We start from the raw sequence: 26,209 nt of genomic DNA on the forward strand, positions 1-26,209 counted from the left end.
TAAGCACCTTAAATCTATATTTAGGCACCTAAAGGAGGCCATTTTCTTTTGGAAGTTGCTGAACATCTCTGAACTCACCTTAGTTTCCATGGGAGTTGCGGATGCTCTATCTGGAAACTGAGCCCAATTTAAGCACCTAAATATGGATTTTAGGTAGATTCACTAGCTTAAAAACTTTGGGGCGCGCGCATATATGTATATAATTCAGTTGGTTTCGTACATTCCTCCCTCTCACATCCCTCTTAAAACAAAAGCTAAACTTTCAAATCTCAGCTGCCTAGCAAAGTGTCGTACACTCTACTATTGACGTGTGCACCTTCAAACTAACAGATTCTCTTGACTTACCATAGCTACGTTCTTCCAAGCCAAAAATTGGTCTCCTTTCCTAAAGCTGTCTCCATCAGTGCATTATTCTTACACATGGACCTAGGGCCTCTCTTTCAGAAAAACTGGTCCCCAATTCCTTAGGAGCAATTCTCAACCTGAGGTCCTTGGGGTGGGGGTGGAGGGGTAGAGCCCTTCCAGGTACCCTGCAGGGCAAAATATTTACCGAGACAAATCAGGGGGTCTGGGATCTGTCTGCTATTAAAGGCTCAGCAGCCTAATAAAAGTAGGAGAGCTACAGCCTTAGTGGGGGTTAATAGATGTGTTTGATACTGGATGACTGGATCTATTTTATTCATGTGGGAATTTGTGATAATTACACCGTTAAGGCGATTTTTTATTTTGATATAAATTTGTATCTTGATGCTGACATTTTACAAGCATATGCACTGCTTTAAACTCAGACTGAATGGGCAACCCAGAAAGCTTTGACAAATAAAAAGGACTTTCTGGCCCTGCTATAGGTAACAGCCCTAGTGTTTCTTAAGTGAAGAAATGAGACATTCCAAAGACTGGGAAAATGGAGGCCAGGAGAATGCCAGTTCTACCCCTGCCAGCCCTCAGGGCACGTGTGCCGCTGCTGAATGTGAGCCTTTCTCTGTCCCGGCAGCTCTGCCAGACTTCTAGCTGCGTTTCCCCCTCCTTTTCAGCAAGGGCCAATACAAGACCCGTTCTGTCAAGGCTCTGGCCTAGCTCCTTCCTCTGCAAAACCCTCCTTATAATTCTGCCTCCATCGTATTAGGGGGAGGGGTTTACATTGAATCCAATGGATACCATGTCCCTACATTACAAGTGGGCTACAGCTATGGAAACAGTGTATGAGAGGAAGGAGCCAGTCTACTTCTGCACCCCAGCTTGAAGGTAAGGACTGCTGGACCCTGACTAGTTGTGTGGTAAGAAATCATGAGGTAAGCTAAGCACAAATTTCCTTTGTAAGCATGAAAACCTGCGATTAGAAAAAATTCGTTGTGGTATCCAACATGTCATCAGGTTCTTTCTTTGCTCAGAAATACAAGCATATGTGAGTTTTACTAAACCACACACCCCATATTCATCTTGATAAGTGGACATGCACGTTCATATACTGTCTTTTAATTGCAATAGAAATAATTTCCCTACTAGAAAACTAATCACCACATAAAGCTTTTCTGTACAGTTCATAAATGCATACATATGGCACGTTTACCAACCTCGCGGGATGGTTTCCCGCCAAGGCTGGGACTGATTTCTAGTCTCTGCAGAGCTTCCGTACATTTCATCCATGTTTTCTGTGTGAACACTTTATACATGAAGTATTTACTCCCAGAATTGCCAACATATTACAGAAACAGAAGGATCATAGGATGATCCACAGTTGACAATTCTCCTGAAAGTACAATATTATAAGGTCCCTTTCTAACCAAGAGATAACACATCACTGCACTTCATCAGTAAGCACTACGGTGCATCAACAGAGGTTAACAGACTCCCTCCCCATGAACTGTGCTGCATAGGGAAAGTTAGAATTGAGACCCTGGTATAGCAAATGGAAAAACAAGAAAAGCTGGTACTGTGTACGATCCTGCAGCTATGAAAGGGACCTATGTGATAGGCCCCAAATCAGGAAAAACAGCCCTCTGCAGGACAGCACTTATACACAGGCTTAAAGTCGATGGGACTTAAGCACATTCTTAAGTTCTCTCCTCAGTAAGGATGGATCTAAGTATATGCTTAAGGCTCAGATCCTGAAAGGTATTTAGGGGCCTCGCTCCCATTGATTTCAAAGAGAGTTAGGTGCCTAAATTAGCAATCATAGTTTCAGCTTTTCAGCTGTGCATCCGGACCTATAATTTCCTGGATCAAAAGGCCTTTCCTAATCCTCTTTAAGAGATTCACTCCCTACTTGTGCTGGCCAGTGAGTACTTATTTTTAAGGTTACCAGTGATCAGAAAATAAAATGCTTTAAGTGCTAAAATGCTGTCCAGGCTGTGTTGAATCAAGCAATCCAGTGATCCTCTCCAAAAGTTTAAATGCTTATTCAAAAACTTTGAATGATAAATTGAATGCCACCTAATGGCAGAAAGTTGTTTGTTTCGTTTGCTTGATTTTTGCTGCAATGTCCTGAAGAGTTTTTATTTCAAAGCCTTTGTGTCTGAAGGGTATTTCCCCCCCCCCCCCCCAGTGTCTGAAAAGGCCCAGCTGCTTCTCATATTTGACTGCATTCAATACACGAAAGGCCTGAATCTCTATAAACTAGTCCTGTATGTCAGTAATTTCTTCCAGATCAAAGAACACAGTAAGAGACACATGGGGCAGAAGTATGCGTTGGCCATTGCTCTACTCGCCCGCTGAGGTCTGAAATGGAGGATCTGGACCATCAAGGTGAGAAGATGATCAGCTGTTGTCAGAGGATTTTCAGCTTCCATTGACTGTAAATCAATTTACAACAAATTGTTGAAAGCTGCCATGAACCCGCCCAACTTGTGTCCTGACTCAGCATCCGTTTAGCAGGAGTTTCACTGACATGTTGCTATGAATGAGACGTCAATACATAGGGAGGGGCAACAGTGAAACTTCTTATCCTCACCTTCAAGGCCCTTCACAGCGCTGATCCTTCCTACTTACTTGCAGGTCTCTGATCATGTGCCCCCCTCACCCATCCTCTGGTCTGCCGGCAAAGCCAGCTTCTGCTTCCAATTTTGTCTCCTCTCCTTCTCCCATTCTGCATGGAGCCCCCTCCCTGAACTAATCCATAACGCCACGGCCCTCTTCTCCTTCAAGACCCACCTCCGCTGTAACACCTCCAAGGAGCCATGCGATTGTGGTTTGGTTTGTGCATCAGTTGGGGAGAGCTGATTTTCTCTACTTTAGCTATTGCGCAATTTGGTAGTTCTTGCTGACTCTCAGTAATCCCAGCCAATGATTTTTTATCTTCACGACCCCTGCCCTCATCTCCCACCCTACCCTGCTCCTTTTATGTCACATTCGCTTATCATGTTAAGTCTCAAATTAGATTATAAGCTCTTTGGGGCTGTATTTTACTATGTGTTTGTATAGCACAATAGTCCTAGCTGGGGGTCTGTAAGCTCTACTGCGATGCTAATAAATAATAATAAATTAAATCTAGTTTTGTGAATTACTTGGAATCAGGTTAAGGGAAAAAATCCTACGGCATATAGTGTGTGCCAACATGGAATTCTGGCAAATGTCTGCAATAGGGTGGCCTTGTCTCCCAATAGTTTACACGAGATGAGCTAAATCAGCGTGTTAGGTTGCAACCACCCAAGGTTCTTCTGAGCTTGGTTCATCACGTACTTCTGCCGTGCTTAGCCTGCTTTATCAGAAGGCTGCTGTCTATCATTGCTTTGGTTTTTTTTTCTCTTCCATTGGAAAGGCTTCTTCACCTGCTTCTTCTGGGTGCAGGAAAGCTGTGGGTTGTGAAGCAGATTCCACATTAGCCAGATTTCGGCTACTTTTAGACTGTGGACTACCATGAGATCTTTGTAAAAGCAGGGGTCAAATGTCTGCAGGTGCGGGGCAGCTGAGGGTTTCATGATGCCAAACGTCTTGAATCCTTCATGCAAAACAGGTTTGAGATTGATTCTCTGCAAGCACATGCCCAAAAAGACATCATCAATGGGGAAGAGCTCCACCTCTTTGCAAGCCTGGAAGAGCTTTTTCATGGTGCTGCTGGACAATAAGAAGCCCCCACCGCCTGCATAGAGTGGGTATGTGCCTAGCCCATACATTGTTTCTGGGATATAGTATTTACTCTTCTGCACCCGGATTGGGTGAGCATTGTAGATGATATCCCCAACAAAGAGGTCTTCTGCAGGGTCATGTCTCTCGAGGAAGTCAATGATGTTCTCCACATTGACAAAAACGTCAGCATCCCCTTTAAAAATGAACTTCACACTGGAACAAAACTCGTCAGCCCAGTTCAGGAAGTGGATCTCTTTCAGGGTCAGATTGAAGAAAGTATCCAGAAAGTCCCAGAGTAAAATGTCCTGGTACATCAGACTCTCCTGATGGACAAGAATCTCCCATGTTGCAAGTGCCGTCTTATTCTTTGGTATTCCTAGGAGGAAAACTCTTTGAACCTGCACCCCGTTCACCAAACCCTCCCTGCCCCAGGTCTTACGGACTATCTCACGTCTATCAAAGTCCTCAACCACCGATTTGATGGCTATAAGCAGGAAGGGACCTCCGGGTGTTCTCAGGCATTTCTTGGGCTGGTTAATGAGAAGATCAAAGTTCCGATTGTCCTTGTTTAGAAGGTAGCGCTTGAAGTCGAAGGCAGAATGAGTCAGCGGTGGTGAAGTGGTAGTTTGGGCCTTTTTACTTGCCACCTCCGCATCTTTAGCAATAAAAATGATTCTGGGTTGGCCAAATGTCACCTCCGCTTGAGGATGCCACTTGCGGGCTTCAGGGCCTGGGAAGATTCTCTGCGTTGGTGAAGGTTTCTTGTGCGTTTTTTCCCTGTTTCCTGTTGTCCGGGAAGTACGCTCCAACTGGGAATAGAGTAAAGAGCAAAGCACTACCACCAGGAAAAGGGTGCAGATCGCATCCCCTTTCAGCCGAACTCTCATTGTCTCCACACTTCTTGTAAGGAGTGTTAAAAGCTGTGCTTGGTGAGTTGCTCAAAACCCATGTCCATCTGCAAATAAACACATTGTACATCAGTGCAGAGCACTTAACATCTTCAAAGCACTCTGGTAAAAATTAATTTAATAACCACAAGACACCCGGGAGGGAGGTATTAATATTCTTGTTTTACCAATGGCAATGCTGAGACCCATTAAGTGCTTTACCAAGAGCTAGACAGCAAACCAGTGACTGAGCTAGGAGTTGAATTCAGGAAGGCCTGGCTTCCAGTCACTTGCTCTGACCTCTAGACCATGTTGCTGTTCAAGTTACCATGAGGAAACCCAACTTTTTCTTAAAACCTCTCCGCTGATACAGTGGTTGATTCACCCCCACTCCAAAACCACAAAAGATCCCACCGTTGTGTCCTAGAAGAACGTAGAGCAAAACTGTGATCAAAACCATTCTTTTTGTCTCATATAAATAAAACCCTTGATAATATTAAGTGGCTTCTTTAGTTCTTCAGTCCCCTCTATGTCATTCAAAAGCGAAGAGACAAATCTGGCAGCTGAAGGCCAAATTTTCAAATAGCCATGCACAAAAGTAGGCCGGCATTTCTGAGCATGCCCAACAAGAGCAGAAATATCCAACTGCAGGGTGGGACTGTGTGCATGCATATATACATCTGCATGCAGACCCCGACATCTGCATGCACACGGTGGTAACTACATATCTAAGTGGGGTACAGTAGGTGCACCTCTGAATACACACATTTGGCCCTTTGTTTCCATTGGTGTTTATAAACTGTTAAACATATGTAAGTTTTTAAAAGTTATTTCTGGCAATATAATATTAGATGGATACAACATCATTTTAGAGATGGGAGATCTGCCAAAATGGATCAGACCAGTGGGACACGTTGCCTGTGACAAATGACCAATATCCAATGTATCGGAGGTACAGAAAAGAGCCTCTATTATGCCCATAGCTAATCATGCAGTGCTGTACAAAGATGGGGGCTAGGGAAGAATGTTTTATTTCACAGGCAAGGACAGCTTTTCTCCTACAAGGAGATGTGATTGCCCACATATGCTTCTCCCAGAGATCTTCTAGTCCAGGGGTTCTCAAACTTCATTGTACTGTGACCCCTCTGAGAACAAAAATTATTACATGACCCCAGGAAGGAGCACCAAAGCCTGAGCCCCACCCCCACAGGCTGGGGGAGCCAAAGCCTAAGCCCTGCCATCCTGGGGGGGCACCAAAGCTTGAGGGCTTCAGCCCTGGGTGATGGGGCTCAGATTTTGGCTTCAGCCCCAAACCCCAGCAAGTCTAATGCCATCCCTGGTGACCCCATTAAAACAGAGTCGTGACCCACTCTGGCGTCCCGACCCACAGTTTGAGAACTGCTGTGCTATTCAGTTAGATTAGTAACTAAACTGCAAGAAGAAAAATAAGAGTTACAAGGATGCAGAAAGCAGTATCTAAATATAATCCAGGGAAAGAATTGGTCACATGTCTATAGCTGGAATGGATACAGATCCTTTTTCACCACAGTACACGTAGTCACATTGTTTCCCACAGTAGCTAAATAACTATGTGGAACAGAAGCAAACTGATGACAAGAGTTGTTCCAACTATCCTTAGAAGCAATTGGTTCTCTTTCTCCCTAGAGAAGGGTATATCTATTTATTTAAGCCTTACACACCCAGGGGGAGGTGGTGATCAGAATCTGAGAGCTATCTACACCAGTGGGATTTTTTAAAAGATCATTATGATTGATACACACACTCTCACACACAATATTAAAATGATATCTGATTACAAATCCTATAGCTGCCATAATTTACATTCATAGATTTTTAAGGCCAGAAGGTACCATTGTGAATGATCATCTAGTCTGACCTTCTGCTTAACCAAGAATTGATACCTGCGGGATCCCTCCAAAAAAACACACGCTCAATGATGATTCCCCATTTAACCTTATATTTTGAAACCTCTCAGTTAGCCAGTTCTTAGTCCATTTAGTGTGTGCCATGTTAATTTTGTCTCATTCTAGTTCTTTAATCAGAATGTTGTGCATACCAAGTCAAATGTCTTACAGAAGTTGTGACGTTATTGACTTGAACTGGGACTGTATAGAACATTGTTGCAACCAAGGTCCTGATGTGGCACCAAATCTTGCATAAAGGGGGTCAAATAAGGTGTCTAAGATGAGGTTATGGTTTGCTGGTTAGGATTATGCTGTTTGCATGGATCATTTTTGTATTTAAAGATGTAAGTATTGGCTCTATGCTGTCTGTATTCCAAATTTATGCTATGCTTCTGGGTGACACCCCAGACAAGTTGATGTCAGCTCTGCCTAGCCTGCTTGATGGCCCATTAAGGACCATCAACTATACAATTGACCATTGAGAGAAGGCAGACACGCCTTGTGACTCAGCAAGGTGTGCAGGGACCTGCCTATGGACAGAACTCTGAGGTTTTTCCAGGCCATGTGATGGGCAGCGTGTCTTTGGAACAAAGAAAGAAAGAGACCACATGGCAAGAGAATATAAAAAGCTGCTGCAGCTCCTCCATCTGGTCTTCAATCCTGCTTCTTACCTCTGGAGGGACTTTGCTACACTGAAGCATTGAAGCAAGGACTGACTGACCCATCCCAGCTGTGGATGTTCTCCAGAGACTTGATTTGAACCTGCGGTTTATTCTATCACTGCTGCAAGCCTGAACCAAGAACTTTGCCATCACTGTATGTCATTGATTTCATTTAACCAATTCTAGCTCTCATCTGTATCTTTTTCCTTTTATGAATAAACCTTTAGATTTTTTATTCTAAAGGATTGGCAACAGCAGGATTTGTGGGTAAGATCTGATTTGTATATTGACCTGGGTCTGAGGCTTGGTCCTTTGGGATCGAGAGAACCTTTTTTTTTTTTACTGGGGTATTGGTTTCCAAAACCATTAATCCCCTTAACAAGTGGCACTGGTGGTGATACTGGGAAACTGGAGTGTCCAAGGGAATTGCTTGTGTGACTTGTGGTTAGCCAGTGGGGTAAAACCAAAGTCTTCTCTGTCTGGCTGGTTTGGTTTGCCTTGGTGTGCATAGAAACCCCAGCCTTGGGCTGTAACTGCCCTGCTCTTAGCAATTTGTCCTGAATTGGCACTCTCAGTGGGGTCCCGCCAGAACCAGCATCGTTACAGAAGTCTATTACATCAACATTTTTATCTTTATCAACCAAACTTGAAGGCTGATCAAAAATAATATCAATTTCATTGGACAAGATTTATTTTCCATACACCCATGTTGATTGGCATTAATTATATTACCCTCTTTTCACTCTTTCCTAATCAAATCCTGGATCAGCCATTCCATTATTTTGCCCAGAATTGTTGTCATGCTGACAAGTCATCCTGTCTACTCTTTTTAAATACTGGCACAAAATTAGCTTTCTTCCAGTCCTCTGGAACTTCTCAAGCGTTCCAGAGTTATTAAACATCAACATTAATGGTCCATAGTGCTCCTCAGCCTGCTCTCTCAAAACTTTTTGATGCAAGTTATCCAGACCTACTGATTTAAAAATGTCACTTTAGGCACTGGTGTTTAAAATCCTCCTTAGTTACGGTTGTAATAGAGCTTATTTGATCACCATCATCCTATATATACATCCTCTGACTTTTTCCCAAATACAGACCAGAAATATTTATTGACCACGTCTGTCTTATCTGTATTGTGGTTGATTAGTCTACCATTTCCATCTAGTAATGGACAAATACTATTGTTATGGTTCCTTTTGTTCCTGATATACTTAAAAACTCCATATCTTTGCTGGCCATAGAGGTTGCCTTGTGTCCTTTTGTTTCCCTTATCAATTTCCTCTGGATTCTAGCTTCTATTTATAGTCACTGCTATCAGCATCCCCGTTTTTATTGTCATACATTGTTTTTTAAATTGCTTATTTCACTTTCCCTCCTAGTCAGGCTGTTTGTTGGTTTGTTTTTAAACAAGTACAGCCTTCCTTCTTGGTTGGAGCTTTTTGGAAATTTAGTAAAATGTTCTGATGCTGTTCCCAGTTATCATTCATATTTTTCTGTTTAAATTTTTTTCTGCCAGCTGATTGGACTCAAATGTTTTCAGCTTTGTGAAACTGGCCCTTTTGGAGCCCCAAGTGTATATATATTACTGGTTGGGACTTTATTCTGTTTGCACATAAGAAATGTAATCAAGTCATGATCGCATGCACCTAGTTCTATGATCAGTTTCTCTTTATCTGTCATGAGGTGGTCCAATATAGAGCATTCAGGAAATAGTCATCTATAATGTTTAGAAATTCGAAGGATGTTTTAGTACTGGCAACAAGAGACTTCTAGCATATGCCACTCGGTTTGAATTTCACTCAGTAATTCTTGCATCAAGCCCCAGTTTACTCACAGGCCCTCCGAGGATTGGGTGGGGCTGTTCTTAAGTGGTTCTGTTCCCTTCCTGTCAGAGAGATCTCAGGGGAATTTGGAGGAAGTTATTTTTCTTCCCCAAGGGTGCTCTCATGTTTGGGTGCCACTGGTTCCACCGTATCACCCCTCTCATTCATAGAGGGGCCATTAGCCTTCAGTGAGACGGCATGATCATCAGTATGCTGAAGACACCCCAAGTCTTCATCTACATCTCCTCTGACCCAGTGGGAGCCACTTGTCTGGAGACCACAGCATGCATGAGAATGATCTGGTGGAGGCTCAGACCAAATACATCTGAGGTGGTGGTGATGACGGTGGGTAGGAGGTATGGGAGAGATTATATTTGTCCCTTGACAGGATGTGCACCTGCATTTGGTCAATCAATACACAATCCTGGGTTGGGCGAGATCTCCAGCTACTGTGCGTAGAGCAGGTAGTATTTGGGGTTTTTTGTTTTGTTTTTTTCATCCATGTTTGGTTTTGAAGTTATGCCCTTTTCTGTTGTGTGTAGACCTCCCATCCCTCATCCATCCCTCATCCATCCTGCAGCTAGACATCTGCAATGTGCTCTGTGTGTGCCGAAACCTGAAATACAATTGGAAGCTGCAACTGGTGCAGAAAGCCGCAGCCCATTTATCACCCTGTCCCTGGTGATCTCACTGTCAATGTGTTACTCTAGTGCTCTGAGGTCTGCACTGGCTGCCTCTGGGTTTCCAGGGACCGTTTAAGTTGCTGGTGCTGACTTATAAGCCTTGAAGGCCCAGATTTTTGAAGGTGCTTAGCCATTGCTACCCATTTAAAAAGGGATTTAGGCTCCAAAGTGCCTAAACCCTATTGACTGCCAATAGGATTTAAGCTCCAAAACTAATGACTTTAGAATGAGTTAAGGCTAGTTCAGTGCCTTCCAGGATTGGTCCCTCTATGAGAAAATCCAAGATATGTTGGCAAGTGATTACGTATCTCAGATCAAGTTAAAAGCCAGAAGTGTTTTTCATAAAATCCCGTCTCCTTCCCTATTTGAGAAAGGATTTTTTTTCTTTTGTGTAAATGTCTGATCTTACATCAGCTCTCAGATTCCAGATGCTAATTAAGGTCTTGGATAAAAAACTGGCTCTTTATTGCATTTAATTTTATCAACTAGGACTTGGAATAAAATGTGTGTGTCATGAAGCTAGAAATTTCCATGACTTACAGATTTATCCTGCCAAATCTGTGGAGTCTGGCAATAGAATCCTTGTGAAGGAGCCAAAAAAAATCCTGGATTGTTACATGCATGGGCTGATGGCCCAATCCCTCTTCTGTGTTTTCATTTACTGAAGGAAAGGACTCTGAAATACAGCAATATAATGCTCAAATAAAACAGATTACTGCTGAATATAAACTTCTAATTTAAAAGGAATTGCTAGCCTTGATCCTATATCAAATTATATGGACCTTTGTGTTAATGTTGGATATTTTTACAGCACTCATCCTGGCCTTGACTATTAGCCAGGAGTCAGCTCTGTTTGAATTTGTCAGTGTGGGAAAAGCTCTCGAGGTTCTGTTACTGAACTTGGCCAACAAGATGCTGATGAGTTCTGCAGATCCCTTTCTATTTCTTGAGTATTCATCACCACCCAGCATCAGGAAAAACTAGGGTGATATTAAAGCAAGCAGAAAAGCCCTGCCCCTTGCTGCACAGGTCTGCAGCAAGAGCGTGGCTGTGGGGTAATGCACTGAATAGTACAATGTGCTACCATGTGGGAAGAGCAGGTTTTGCTACCTGGGTCCAGCTTCTCACTCCTGGGACTAGCTGAAGCTGGTAGGTTCAAGCCATGACAGTAGGGATGGTTTTGTATCACTCAGGCTGCTCTGCCAACAAAACCAGACCCCTCCAGCCCTCTATGGCTCACTGGAAAAGCTAGAGGTCTGAGGGTCCATTGCCAAGTTCTTCCCAGTCAGATTTCTTGCAACCTTCCCCTCCCCGCCCAGTGAATGTGAAACCTTGAAATAGATGGTCGGGGGTCCCACCAGACAGGCTGTTGGACCTGCAGCACCCCTGCTACTGCTGTGAAAAAGGTAGGGCAAGGGATACCTCCTAGCCTTCCCTCTTGCTGCTCCTCAGGTGGCATTGGAAGGGAATCAGCGGATCTTTTGTAGAATTCCTTGAGGGCATTTGTTTAAATGTGGGGTTGGCTGTATTTCCTGCAACCAGGGAAGTGTGTTGCCTATCAGGGGTGAAATCTTAGCCCTCCCCGCCCTTTCCCAAAATCAATGACAAAACTCTCATTGACTTCAGTGGGGCCCAGATTTCACCCTGGGAGCGCAAACTCAAGGTGTGACCGTGAGGTTGGATGGTTTTACGACAACTGCTGGGGAGAGTTGCATTTCTCACCAGAGTCGGCAACAAGGCCAGCAGCTTGTTGGCAAAAGGCATAGATGGCAATGGGGAGACCTGGGCATCTGGAGCTGAGGGAGAGGACTGTACAGATGAGCTCAGAAGCTCTGCCATTCCTTCGGTCAAATGATGCAAGAAGCCACAGGATTGCAGGGGTGAACCAGTAGCTGGGAGGGATGACAGAGCATCGAGCTTCCCCTGAGACACAAGCGGGCTGGATGAGTTACATGGACTCTGCTTGAATAGCAGTGAAATCAGTCTCTAGGACATCAGGCTAGCAAAGGGACACAGGGTTAGGGTAGTTGGAGATGACTATAAAACACAACAGTGAACCCCCGTGCAAAGAGAGAACAGGAAAAACGATCTAAGTGTTTGTATCGGGCATTTTAAAGAGCTGAGAATGGAGAGGGATGAGCATGGAGCATGATGAAGACAGAAGAAATTGAAATAATAGAATCATAGAGATGTGGGGCTGGAAGGGACCTTGGGAAGCCAAGTCCAGCCCCTGTGCTGAGGCAGGACCAAGTAAACCTAGATCAGTGGTTCTCAACCGTGGTACGCAGAGGTCTTCCAAGGGGCATGTCAACTCAATTATATATTTGTCTAGTTTTACAACAGGCTACATAAAAACCACTAGCAAAGTCAGTACAAACTAAAATTTCGTACAGACGATGACTTGTTTATACCGCTCTATCTACTATACACCGAAATGTAAGTACAATATTTATATCCCAATTGATTTATGTTATAATTATATGATAAAAATGAGAGAGACCAGCAATTTTTCAGTAATAGTGTGGCTGTGACACTTCTGTATTTTTATGTCTGATTTTGTAAGCAAGTAGTTTTGAAGTGAGGTGTAATTTGGGGGTATGCAAGAGAAATCGGACTCCTGAAACGGACACAGTAGTCTGGAATGGTGGAGAGCCACTGACATAGACCATCCCTGTTTGTCCAACCTGTTCTTAAAAAGATCAGCGATTCCACAACCTCCCTTGGAAGCCTATTCCAGAGTTTAACTACCCTTAGAGTTGGAAAGTTTTTCCTAATATCAAGCCTAAATCTCCCTTGCTGCAGATTAAGCCCATTACTTCTTGTCCTCCTTCCAGTGGGCATGGAGAACAATTGATCAGAGTCCTCTTTATAACAGTTCTTAACATATCTGAAGACTTATCCCCCTCAGTCATCCTTTTCTCAAGACTAAACATGCCCATTTTAACCCTTTCCTCATAGATCAGGTTTTCTAAACCTTTTTATCATTTCTGCTAGTCTCCACTGGACTCTCTAAAATGTCCACATCCTTTCCAAAGTGTGGCACTCAGAAAGGACACAGAACTCCAGCTGAGGCCTCACCAGTGCTGAATACAGCAGGACAATTACCTCCCAAGTCTTATGTACAACACTGCTAATAATGCACCCTGGAATGTGTGACGTTGCACTCCATATGATTTTATAAAAATATGCTAATGAGTGTGAATATAATGTAACTGGAATATGCTTCATGCAAAAGGTCTGTTGTACAGTATCATTATAAAGCTTATAATCTACTGAGTGTGGTCATCCTATTTGTATAAATATATCACTCTTGTATCTGAAACTAGAAATATGAAATGTAACTCTGAGGTCCTATTATAGTTATGCAAAGTGTGGGCCATTAATGGTGGTTTGGAATCTTAATGGCTCCCATTAACCAGGACAATTACCTGTAGATGGCTCTGTTTTACTTGTAAGCTTCCTGTATACCTGTGGGTAATGAAGTCTTACAGTGACATGTGATCATGTCACCTGAACTGAAATCCATCTTTAACCTGGTGCTTTTCCATTGAGAAGAGGGGTGGGAACCCAGAGGGACAAAGGATTCCCGCCTTATGCAAAAGGTATATAAGTGGGTGGAACAGAACAAAGGGGGAGGGCCATCATAAGAAATCCCCTAGCTACCACCTGAGCTGGAACAAGGGCTGTACCGAGGAAAGAATTGTGCCCAGATTAGGAAGGCATCCAGTCTGCGAAAGAAACTTATTGAAACATCTCTGAGGGTGAGATTTTATCTGTATTCAGTTGTATTACTGTACTAGACTTAGACTTCCGTGTTTTATTTTATTTTGCTTTGTAATTCATTTTGTTCTGTCTGTTACTACTTGGAACCACTTGAATCCTCCTTTCTGTATTTAATAAAATCACTTTTTACTTATTAATTAACCCAGAGTACGTATTAATACCTGGGGGGGGGGAAACAGCTGTATATATCTCTCTATCAGTGTTATAGAGGGCAAATAATTTATGAGTTTATCCTGTATAAGCTTTATACCGGGTAAAACAATTTATTTGGGGTTTGGACCCCATTGGGAGTTGGGCATCTGAGTGTTAAAGACAGGAACACTTCTGTAAGCTGCTTTCAGTTAAGTCTGCAGCTTTGGGACACATGGTTCAGACCCTGGGTCTGTGTTGGAGCAGACTGGTGTGTCTGGCTCAGCCAGACAGGGTGCTGGAGTCCCAAGCTGGCAGGGAAGGCTGGGGCAGAAGTAGTCTTGGCACATCAGTTGGCAGCCCCAAGGGGGTTTCTGTGAGCCAACCAGTCACAGAATGATATTAGCCTGTTTTGCAAGTGTATTACATTGTTAACTCGTATTCAATATGTACCCACTGTCACTCCAAATCCTTTTCTGCAGTACTGCCACCTGGCCAGTTATTCCCTATTTTGTAGTGGTGCATTTGATTTTCCTTCCTAAGTGAAGTACTTTGCATTTATCTTTATTTACTTTCATCTGGTTTAATTCAGACCAATTCTCCAATATATCAAGGTTGTTTTGAATTCTAATCCTGTTCACCAAAGTGTCTGCAACCTCTACCAGTTTGGTGTTATCTGCAAATTTTATAAGCAAACTCTCCACTCCATTACCCAAGTCATTAAAGAAAACATTGAATAGTCCCAGACCCAGGACTTACCCCTGCAACACCCCACTAGATACGCCCTTCCAATTGGACAGCGAACCATTGATATACACTCTTTTGGAGTATGGTCTTTCAACCAGTTGTGCACCCACCTTATAGTGAATTAATCTAGACCACATTTCCCTACTTTGCTTATGAGACCATCATATGAGATGTCAAAAGACTTACTAAAATAAAGATATATCACATCTACTGTTTCCTCCTTACCCACTAGGCCAGCAACCCTGTCTAAGAAGGAAATTAGGTTGGCTTGGCATGATTTGTTCCTTATCTCTCTATTATCCTCGAGCTGCTTACAAACTGATTGTTTAATAATTTGTTCCAGTATCTTTCCAGGTATTGAAGTTAGGTTGACTGGTCTATAATTCCCAGGGTCCTCTTTGTTCCCTGTTTTAAAGATAGGTGCTATGCTTGCCCTTCTCCTGCCCTCTGGGACCTCACCCATCCTCAGTTATTTCTTGAAGATAATTACGAATGATTTGGAGATGGCTTCAGCTTGTTCCTTAATTACCCTAAGGTAAATTTCACTTGGCCCTGCAACTTGAATACATCTAACTTATCTAAATATTCCTTAACCTGTTCTTTTCCTTATAGAGGTGGCTTCTCTTTTAACCCTCATGTATCCCCTACTGAGCCCATCTTAATCTCCTCTGAGTCTCCAGAGCCTCTGGTCATGGTGGGAGTGCTGTACTCCAATATCTCCCTGGACCCACAGCAGTGCCTCTGATTGTCAGCTTCTTTCTCCCTCTACTTGGGATAGAGGAAGGCGCTGCCAGTCAAATGGAATCACTTGAGGCCTGGACCCCATAGTCACGAAGACACTAATTCTGTGGTGAGAGCTAGAACTTGCACCCCAGGTCCAGAGTAAGCACCTGGAATGCCACACCAGACTTACGGCAACCGCATAGAGTCTGTGGGCATGGGTTAGAACGATACCGGCCCGCTTGGTGCCGCGCCTGTAACCGGCTTGAGCTATGAAACTGCTGCCTAGGAAGTCAGAGTTGTTTGTAGAGGTTTCTCTTGGCAGGTGATTTGTATGAATTACCTAGTTGATTCAGCTGTGTTCCCAATTACACAGAGGCTGCTGTCACCCACCTTTCACTGCTAGGCCCTCCAGCAAGGAAAAGAATATGCTGCTCTGATGCAGATTGTATATGTCTGTGCAGGGGCAGATTAACCCTGGGCTTCCAGCAGACCGGAAAGCATGCTGCTAAGCTCAGTGATGTGCAGCTTGGCTTTAGGAAGGGAACACTCCTGTTTTGGTGGGTGCTAGGCCCCGGTGAGTCTTAATTTCCTTCTGAAATTTCTAAACAAAACATGCATTGTTTTACAGCATGTTAAACTGTGAGGAAATCAGACTGCATTGTTTGTTGTAGCATTACATTAAAACCAGTCAGAAACGCATCCACTGGTTAGTCTCATTCCCCTTAAGCAGCAAAGCAAAAAGCCGAACCCATGACAGTTTGTCCCTCCAGGAGAAAGGGGTGGAAGAAAACAACCCTCCTTCTCAAAGAACGGAAATACCAATAGGAGGAATTACTTCGAGCAAGTTAATAAACAGCCCTGTCCAGATCCAGCTCTGGAGCTTAGTTGTACACTGCTGTGACTTTGTGCACTGGATGCGTGGCCTGAACTGGCGGCCCTGTGGAGTTCTATACTGCACCCACAGGAACAGAGCACCTATCGATTCTGGGTGTGGAAGGATTTCAGTGAAAGGCCCACAGCATGCAGCCAGATTCCCATGGAAAAAATTAAAAGAACCCTCGGAGCTGTCAATCACCCACCAGGCTGCACTGCACAGTTACACTTTTAAATGGATTGTGTAATCGTTGCCTTGAAATGCCGATTCATTTCACTGCACCGGGACTCAGGAACCCTGGGTTCTAGTCCTGCCTCTCCCACAGACCTGCTGGGCGACCCTGAGCAAGTCGTGTGCCCTCTCTGTGTTTCCCTTTGCCCCGCCTGTAAAATGGGGATAATGAGAATTATCTGCCTGTTGAAGCAGGTTGAGAATTTAAGTGCTGATTATTGTTTTGTTCACGGGTTTGTGTTTGCTCTAAAAGGGACCTTCCAGCTGGAAATGGATTGCACCTTGCTCTCGTCTCAGTGCAGAACCTGTGAGCTCTTTTGGGACTTCTGTTAAAACGCTGTTCTGTAACTCTAGCAATTCCGGTTCCGTTCCCTGGCACTCCCGAGGCTTCTTTCAAAGGTAGATGAATGCCACCTTTCACAACACTACTGCAGAGCACGATCCTGGCCCATTCGACACTGGGACCAACCCGCCCAGCCCTCAAAGTGAAGATCTGGAAAAGGCTCCATGGTGAGCTCTCTGGGCACCAACCACTTCATAATATGTTGGGCCCAAATCTGTTTAAAACAAACAAAATCTTCCTACAAATAAGGAACAGCAGAGACCGACGTAGATTTTTATTGTGAACTGGAAGCCAGAGACTTTTTTTAAAGCAAAGAATCAGGGTGGTTTTTTTTATTATTATTTCCAGGAAGATACTGTCTCTTTAGCCTGCCCAAGGGTCAGAGATCCTGGTTCTGTGTCCTGCTAACCTGTGTGTGAGCAGACTGTGATCAGATACAGCATCCTAGGACTAGGGTTCAGAAAACTTCTCGCTCTTTTCAAGTGGGTGAAGTAGAATCATAGAATCTCAGGGTTGGAAGGGACCTCAGGAGGTCATCTAGTCCAACCCCCTGCTCAAAGCAGGACCAATCCCCAATCAAATCATCAAATCAAAGTAACCCAGGGGAAGGGTGGCAGGATGCTGCATCTGAGAGAGGCAAGATAAGCTCATCTCCAGTTGTGCTGCATTCTCCGCTGGAAGGGAGAGAGGAGAGAGTGTTTGTGCTAATGTGTTGGCACAAGCATGTGTCAAAGCAGTGACTGCTATGTCCTCATGAGCCCTGTAACATTGGCCTCTGCTTTGCTCTACACCACCTGGTCAGGATTCAGTGGCTCAGCCCCATACCTTCCTGAGTGCACAGCTGTTTACTCAGACTGTGAGCAATCTCGCCTGATGTGACTCTTGGACAGGTTTCAAGTCATGCTTTATTTGCAGAGTATATGAGATTTTGGGGGTTGGGAAAAGTTCCATGCAGGAGCCAGTCTCGTTGATTTTAAAACAGCAGATTATTAGATTCTCCTCCCACCAACATCACGTCCTCCCTTCCCTCCTCTCCCTCCACTCAAAATAACTAAATAGATAGATAAAAGCCCGGCCAGAAATAAAAACAACCCGTGGAACTATGCAACATTTCCCTGAACAGGCAGGATGGAGCCTCGCTCTGGAGCCATAGATTTTAAGGGCAGAAGGGACCGTTGGGATGATTTAGTCTGACATCCTGTATAACATAGGCCATAGCACTTCCCCAAAAGAATTCCTAGAAAACCTCCAATCTGATTTCCTGAAGCCTGATTTCAAAATTGTCAGTGATGGAGAATCCACCATGACTCTGAGTAAATTGCTCCAATGGTTAATTACTCTCACCGTTAAAAATGTACACCTTATTTCCAGTCTGAATTTTCCTAGCTTCAACTTCCAGCCATGAGGATCAAGCCGTACCTTTATCAGCTCAATTGAAGAGCCCATTATTTAATTATTAGTTCCTCATGTAGGTATTCATTGATGTAATCAAAAATCACCCCTTAACCTTGTATTTGTTAAGCTAAATAGATTGAACTCCTTGAGTCTCACTGTAAAGCACATTTTCTAATCTGTTAATCATTCTCATGGGTTTTCTCTGAACCCTCTCCAGTTTATAAATATCCTTCTTGAATGGTGGACCCCAGAACCTGACACGGTATTCCAGCAGTGGTTGTACCAGTGCCAGATTTAGAAGTAAAATAAACTCTCTACACCTACTTGAGATTCTCCTGTTTATGCGTCCTGGGATCATACCAGTTCTTTTGGCCACAGCATCACACCTGGCAGCTCATGTTCAGCTGATTAGCCGCCATGACCCCCAAATCTTTTTCTGAGTCACTGCTTCCCAGGACAGAGTCCCCCATTCTGTTTCCAGGTGTGTGTTTACATTTAGCCATGTTAAGATGCATATTTGCTTGCGCCCAGTTTACCAAGCGATCTAGACCGCTCTGAATCAGTGACATTTCCTCTTCGTTATTTACCATTTTCCTCCCCCTGCCCCCCCCCCCCCCCCAATTTTTGTGTAATCTGCAAACTTAATCAGTAATGATTTTGTTTCCTTTCGGGTCATTGATACAGGTGTTAAAAAGCGTAGGGCCAAGACTGATCCCTGTGGGACCTCACTGGAAACCCACCCGCTCAATGATGATTCCCTGTTTTGCCTGTTGACACCTATCAGTTAGCCAGATTCCCCTCCCACACTGTCAGACCACTTCATCAGCCCTGTCACAAGCCTTTATAGTTCCCACCCAGCCTCGGTTTCCCCATCAACCATTGCTTAAATTCTTACCAGCAATGCCCCACAGGTGGTGCTGTTCTGCACAGCCCACTTCAGAAGTCTTTATACCTCCTCCCATCCACACCCAAACATCCCCTCAGAGAAAAGCTTTGGGCTCCTTAGTCCAGTTAGGACAGATAAGAAGCCAGGAGGGTATTCCCTTGTAACCTAGTAGACAGACTTTTCACGCCATGGATGAACATAGCCATCCTTTCCCCTCCCCTTGCCTTTCCAGTCTGAGGAAAGCACCATGGCTTGGTTGCAGGAGCAACCTGAGGAGAAAAGAGTGGGGGAAACAACACTGGTGGGGTTGACAGCGAGTGGGTTCAGAACAGAGAAAGAGAGAAACCATTCCCTCAAACACTCCTTCCTCAACTATGTATCAGTCACCTTCTGGAGAGCAGATCAGTATAACTACGTCCTGTACCTTGAGCCCACTCTCTGATTAGACTTAGAAGGCCTCGTCTACACAGACAGTCACACTGGTTTAACTTAAATTAGTTGTCACCCAGTAGAGACGCATGTGTGGACACACTGTTAGGGAGCAGGTTTGGTTTAGGTTAAACAGATTCTTACTGTATTCCTAATTGATTTAAGCTAAACCACAATAAGCCTGGTTTATACTGAGATACGAGTCTGTAAATAGCCTGATTCACATTGGTTTCAAATCACATGTTAGTCCCATTAGTGCAGTTTTGTCACCTGGACAAGTTTTGTCACCTCTATTTCAGATGACATCCATGTTTGGCCCCTTCAGAGAAGCTCTGAGGTATTTCACCTCAGGTCTCAGCACAGTGTTAATTCTGACATGGGTAGCTCAAACTTCTTTAGCAGGAGCAAACTTTAACTACGTATGTATGTATTAAATGGCAAAACGGTCTTTTCTGCAAACTGAACCGCTGCTCCCAAATTAAAATCACTGTAAAGTGCCTGGAGTGTTTGGCAAAAATGCCAGTGCGCTTCTGGAAAAGAAAACCCGTTCCATTCCTGGCCTTGACTCTCCCATGCCAAGTCCCAGTGTTGACTGGGTTTCTTCATGCAAAGTCACAAACCTCTTCAAAGTTTGTAATACAAATGGCTGTGGTGCCATGAGGGCTTCTCTACTTGCATGAAAGGGTACTGCGAGAGGAGGTCTAATGTGAAGTTATACCGTTCCAAAGCAAAGCATTGTGGTTTGGTCTCGGCTGAGTTAGGAACGAGATGCTTTGTAATGTAGCCTGGTGGGAAGCCAGGCAAATGTAGTATAAAGCCCTGGCAAAGGAAGTCACAAAAACAACCAGTAAACTAATTTATGAAGGTCCTTAGAAGTTTATAAATCCATAACCAAACTTTGAAAATGTGCTTTGTTTAGCTGAACATCTTCAACCAGTTTTCCCAGTAAGCCTGGGGCCTGATCCAAAGCCCTGGGAACTCAGAGGAAAGTCTCCCATTTACTTCAGTGGGCGATCAGCTCCTAACACGACGGGGGTCCTGGTCCATGACTAGAGCTCCTAGGTGCTACCACAGTACAAATAATGTTTACGACTATAGTCCTAACGGTGGGCACCACTATGGCAGGTAGTATTGGAATTGTGCTGTTACTATTAAACCCCACGCATGAACAGGCCAGAAGTTTTAAGCCTCCAGCCATGAGAGGAGATTGTGCTTTGTCCAGGATGACCCTTCTGCAGAGCTCTGGAGCTTTAAAATGTACAGCTGTTGTTGCTGATATTTACTACTGGTATTGTGGTGACACGTTGGGCTAGGGGTTGTAGAAACACAGAACAAAGAGAGAGTGCCTGCCCCCAAGACCTTACAAAACCCTTGCGTGAGCTGCCTCTCATGCTAACACACATTAATGGACATGATCGGGATTATTGCGGGATTATTGCTACAATTCTCGTTAATTTGTCCATTGGCAATAATCTTTCAAAGTGCAATTAATCCCATTAGTTTTCAAGCCAGTTTCTTTTTCTGGTGGGTCAGATTTCATCACAGAGCCTCTCATTTCACCTATCAGTTCTATTCGCCACTCCTTTTCAAGGCCACTGATACACAAATTAGCCTTTGAGAAAAGCTCTAAAACGGTTTCGGAGGCAGGGCTAGCTGTGTACATTTCGGAGGCAGAGCTATCTGGCGATCTGTTTGTAGTTTCCAAATGCTGTACTCAACCAACTTATCAAGTGCAAAAGCTGGAAAGCAGTTCTTGCTTCCAGTGCAGTTTTCTGATTGCAAAATATTGTAAAACCACCCAAAAATTAAATGGGGAAAAAGAGCCAAGTTGCAGCTGTTCGGCCCAACCCTGGAGTCCCAGATCTGCATTTGCTGAGTGCCCATGACTCCCACTAAAGTGCCCACAATTCAGGGTGCTCACGAGGGATTGGGCTCACACAGATAGGCTTTGTTACAGGGTTACAGGATCAGGTGCTATTTCTGTGTCTCTGACATGTGCCATTCACCGGCCTTGGTCTGTAGGGGCTGTTACAGTGTTTCACCACGCCCTGAGCAGCAGGTGCTGCCGCGCTGCCCTGGGCCACCGCATGGGAAGCTTGAAGAGAGATTGTGCCTCTGGGACCACAACCACCTTCTCCCCCAAGTGGTCGGGGACTGCATTTTCTACCCATAGTCTGGCTGGCCCACCCTGTGGATTAGTGCCAGACTGGGTGAGGGGCAATTGACTCTCCTCCTCACCTGCCTCCACAACCTTCGGGGCACCCGGTGCCCCTGGTGGCAGAGCGAGAGGTCAGGCTCTGGGCAGCCAGTCACAGTCCAGTGCATGGGCTGGTGGAGATTGGGAGGCTATGACCCTGTCCCCCACTACCCTTTTGGGGGCATAATGTGCCCTGGGGCAGGGGGCATGCTAACAGAGGACTACAATTCTGAAATTATGACAGGCGCGTATGCAGGCTACTGAAGAATGGGGAGTGGGAGAGAAAGGGAAAGTCCCTTGTGCTGTGAATCACCCCTTAAGGAGCCTTCGCAATCCAGCCCTTGGTGTGTAATATTAGAATAAACTCCAGATCCATCTATTATTCACAGTGGCCGTTCCTTTCATCAGAGGTGGGCTGGTTTTGTTTGTTTGTTTTGCTAACCTGAAATGTAAGAGAAGTCCAGGTGGTTTGCAGCATATGGCCAAGATCTTTAAAAATGTCAGTGTTAGAGGTGGGTGTGTAAATCTGTACTTGGGCTCCTAAGTAGGAACAATGGCCTGACTGTCAGACCTGTTTAGCGCCCAGCAGCTCCCGCTGATGCCCAGAGGTGCTCAGCACTTTGGAAAACTGGGCCTCGTGTTATAGCAGCTGTGATACAGTCAGGCTGGAGGGCTGCAAGGAGGTCTTCATATTGGGTTCTGAGAGGTGGGCGGGCGCAAGGACCCTCCCCCAGCCATGGGGAGGATCCACTGAGCCTGAGACTCAAATAATTATGTGGGGCAACTGAAAAAAATAACAAGGACAGGTGTGTGGGTCAAAAGTAGGGGACACCGAGCAGAGAACCCCGGACAGCGCCCACTGGTCCTCAAAGGTGTCAAGGGAGCCAGTGGACGCTGCCCAGAGGAACTCTGCCCAGATACATGAGCCGAGGGAGTATCAGAAATAGGTCCCAGAGTAGCAGAGAACCCCCTCAGCCAACCTCCTCTCCCTGATGTTATAGATGGCCACTTTGGCCATCGTTAAGAGGAAGTTGACGAGAAGGTCCCACGACTCTGTGAGGCCACAGACAGGGTGTGCATATATAAGAAGATGGGGGGAGAAGTGCAGCTAAAAACATCAACGGAGGTCTAGGAGCCAGAATAGGGGCTGCAGCCTGGCACGCTGAAGATAGGCATACACCAGGGTCTCCCTCGTGCCGCAAAAGGGGCCAGGTATCGGGAACAGAGGCAAACCGTGCCAGGTACATGCCTGTGCTTACGGCTCCATGAAGGAGCCGCCAACCGATATCCCCAAGGTGGAGTATAGGTTGGCCCACCGGGGTTCCTCACCCTCAACAGATGACATTAGGTCCCACCATTTAGTGTTGAGGTGGGACATGAGGGTGAGGAAATGCAAGAGGGTCTTGGAAGGCCGAGATGTTACCCCTAGAAAATTAAAGGCCCCTTTTCCTACAAGTTGAGAAGGGGTTACCTCAGGTCAGTTAGGGACACCTGATTCCAATTAAGGGCTGCCTGAGGCCTTTAAAAAGCCCTCCTCTGGGCAGAGAAAAGAGGGAGACAGAGACAAGCAGCTACCAGGCTAGAGGCAGCAGGGAAATAAGCTACTCCAGGGTGAGAGGCCGTGCTCCTTCCCATAGGGGAAACAGCCAAACCTGAGTGCCTGCTAGGGGAAGGACTGACACCCCAGGGCAACCAACAGGACGACACCCTGCACCAGCGAGGAGGCAGCGAAAGGTACCCCCTGGGTTTTTGTGTTTGAGACTGTTTGGTGGAGGGTCACCCCACAGGCCGACCTTCAGGCCTGCTCTGAAAATACGACCACGGGGCACAGAAGGGGGAAGGCGAACCCTGAGTGGGGCTGATTACCCCAGGCCCACCATCGCCAGGGGCGGAAGTGCTAAGTCTGGTGAAACGAAGGAGGTGCCTTGCCACACAGCCTAATATGGAATTAGGAGCCTGCCTTTAGCTTCCTGTTTTTGAAAACTTTGACCCACATGTCCCCTAAACTCCAGAATAATGCTACAGCCTTCCTAGTATAGTGAACAGTCAGTGGAGCACGCATGCAGCCCCGGATATCGCAGACCTGTTCTTGCTCAATCTCGGGTGGCTGAATGCCACTTATCCCTCTAAGAAGTTGGTCGCTGACCGCTCGGGGGTTGCAAAACTAGTTAGCATGCCAGTGTAGGATTTTCTTGATACTCAAAATAAGAGATACCATCTGCAAAACCTCTGTTTCTCCCCCAACAATCTGCGTCACTTGCTTTCTTTCCTTCTCCCTCTTTCCCCGATCCCCCATGAAATGATAAATCTGGTTTCTTCTGATGATCTGCCATTGACGAACAGCAACTAAAATTCATTTAAAGTTCTCGCATTAGCATCTTCCATAACGATCTACAATGCTATTACAGTTTGTGATGCAAATATTGCAATGTCCCTAAATACATATATATATATAATAGTACCTTTACCCTCGGAGTATGCCCTATCAATTTGAATGGGATACTCCTGAAGTAAGATATAATGTGAGTAAGAGTGTCACAGTCTGACAGAAATCTGTTTACATGGTCATATGTGACGTTCTGTTAAATTCTAACGAAATATATATATATTTACAATGATACACAGTTTGCAAAATTATGTATATATGGACTGAGCTCCGAAGATTACACCACTGAAACTCTGGTAAAGAGGACTGCATAAAAATTGTGAGTGTAACCCAAAAAAGAAGGTCTTGTAAGCATAACATGCCCATATTTTTACATGATTACATTTGGACTGTAACAGCCCTTCTTGCAGCTCTAAGACACCCCATAAAGAAGCCCTAATGTCTTGCACAAAAAACAACATCTAACAACATGCAAAGAAGATTCTATTGTGAAGTAAAGCACAAGCCTATGCAAAGTTGGCCAGAGACAGTTCATTTTAACTGGCTCTGCTGCATATTAAATCACGGTAAAATGAGCTGCATAGCTTCTTGTATAAACCACTGTGGGAACAAAAAACTGTAGGATTGACTAAAATAAAAGCTTGACTATAAGAGTCTCCAGTTCGCGTTGCCTTTAGTATAACATGTCCCCCTGATCAAACATAAATGCTAGATACTTACATCCAATTTGATAGTGTAGATCCTGTGTCCCCTCAGTAACGTTTCGTCAGTGGGTTGCCAAGTAGGCACATCTGGAGACAGTTAGTGGAGACATTCCTTAGCCTCTAACTGAAACCGAGGAAATCCTTGCTGAGCAAAGCAATGCTGAGTCTCCTGCATTTGGGGGCATTTTTGTTACGGAAGCCACCAAAGTTCCTCCGTGCGTGTGTGTGCTAATGTGGCTTGTGACAACACTCTACATCTCTTCTTTCCAAACACTTTCTAACCGTAGTGGTGAAAGGAGCTCAGTTTTCCTAGTGCTTGTCATGTGATTTAGGCAGATGTCTCCGCACACAGGCTGTGGGAAGTTGGAGAGAGCTCTGAGTGCAGATGTTGGCTCGCACCGAACAGGGGTTGGCTGCTTGACTGTACGTACAGTGATGGATCACACGGCCTGTGTCAGATCTGGAAGGCATTCCACGTATGTTTCTTCGAACAATAGAGCTAACTCCTCGTATAAAAGGGGCAGAGAATGTAAATTGCTGGGGACTAAAACATGGTACCAGAGTGGTGTTTTCTTATGACCACTTAATTCTTCCCTCTGTGCTCAAGCGAAGTGAAGCACTTCACTGAACACTGGGTCTGGTTAAAAAACAGCCGTTATTTCCCATGAGACTTTTGAAAGCAACAAAGCCTTGTTCAGGTCGTTCAACATTTTCCCACAGACTTTTCTTTTTTTTGCCCAAGTATTTTTGTACAGAATTTCTAACTTACAATTTTCATTTAGATTCAGTTGGATTCAAATGAAAAAGAGAAAAAAAAATTGACGTTTTGGTTTTGGTTTCTCCAGTAGGGGAAAAAAAAATGCAGGGGACTCCATGGAATGAGGGACCAAAACCCATGAAAATCCATTTTCCCTTTTGATTTGAATCAAATGGAATTAAACCAAAACCATTACTTCAGAATGGCATCTAAATTCATGTACTCACACCGGCCTGCTGAATGACCGTGGGCGAGTTATGTGGTCTCCTTGTGCCTCAGTTTCCCCATCTGTAAAATGGGGATCAGAATACTGACTTCCCGTGTGGAGCGCTTTGAGATTTACTGATGAAAAGTGCTACAGAAGAGGTAGGGAGCATGAGAAGTATTTATTAGTAGCAGTACTTTTTCATTTTTGACAAAACAGAAAATTTGGAAGGATACCGTTTTTTAAAAAACGTTCATATGGTCCAAAACCCCCAATTTTTTGGTTTAAAAAAAAAAAGGAACAATAATTTCCACCAAAGCATTTTCACCAGCAATACCGACCACACAGATGTAAAGGTGATATCCCGTAAAGCTT

General features: G+C 44.6%; 1 protein-coding gene across 1 annotated transcript; it reads right to left on the bottom strand.

Annotated features, from left to right (window-relative positions):
* Positions 1-1,460: 1,460 nt before the first annotated feature.
* Positions 1,461-25,599, bottom strand: B3GNT9 (UDP-GlcNAc:betaGal beta-1,3-N-acetylglucosaminyltransferase 9). The gene is made up of 2 exons (XM_048816348.2): positions 24,889-25,599; positions 1,461-5,020 (listed from the first exon to the last, which is right to left on the bottom strand). The coding sequence occupies exon 2, from the start codon at positions 4,950-4,952 to the stop codon at positions 3,690-3,692; it is 1,263 nt and encodes a 420-aa protein (XP_048672305.1). The 5' UTR covers positions 4,953-5,020; positions 24,889-25,599; the 3' UTR covers positions 1,461-3,689.
* Between the last annotated feature and the right edge of the window lie 610 nt (positions 25,600-26,209).

The sequence above is a fragment of the Caretta caretta genome, chromosome 12 (assembly GCF_965140235.1).
Source record: "Caretta caretta isolate rCarCar2 chromosome 12, rCarCar1.hap1, whole genome shotgun sequence".
NCBI classification, from domain to species: Eukaryota; Metazoa; Chordata; order Testudines; family Cheloniidae; genus Caretta; species Caretta caretta.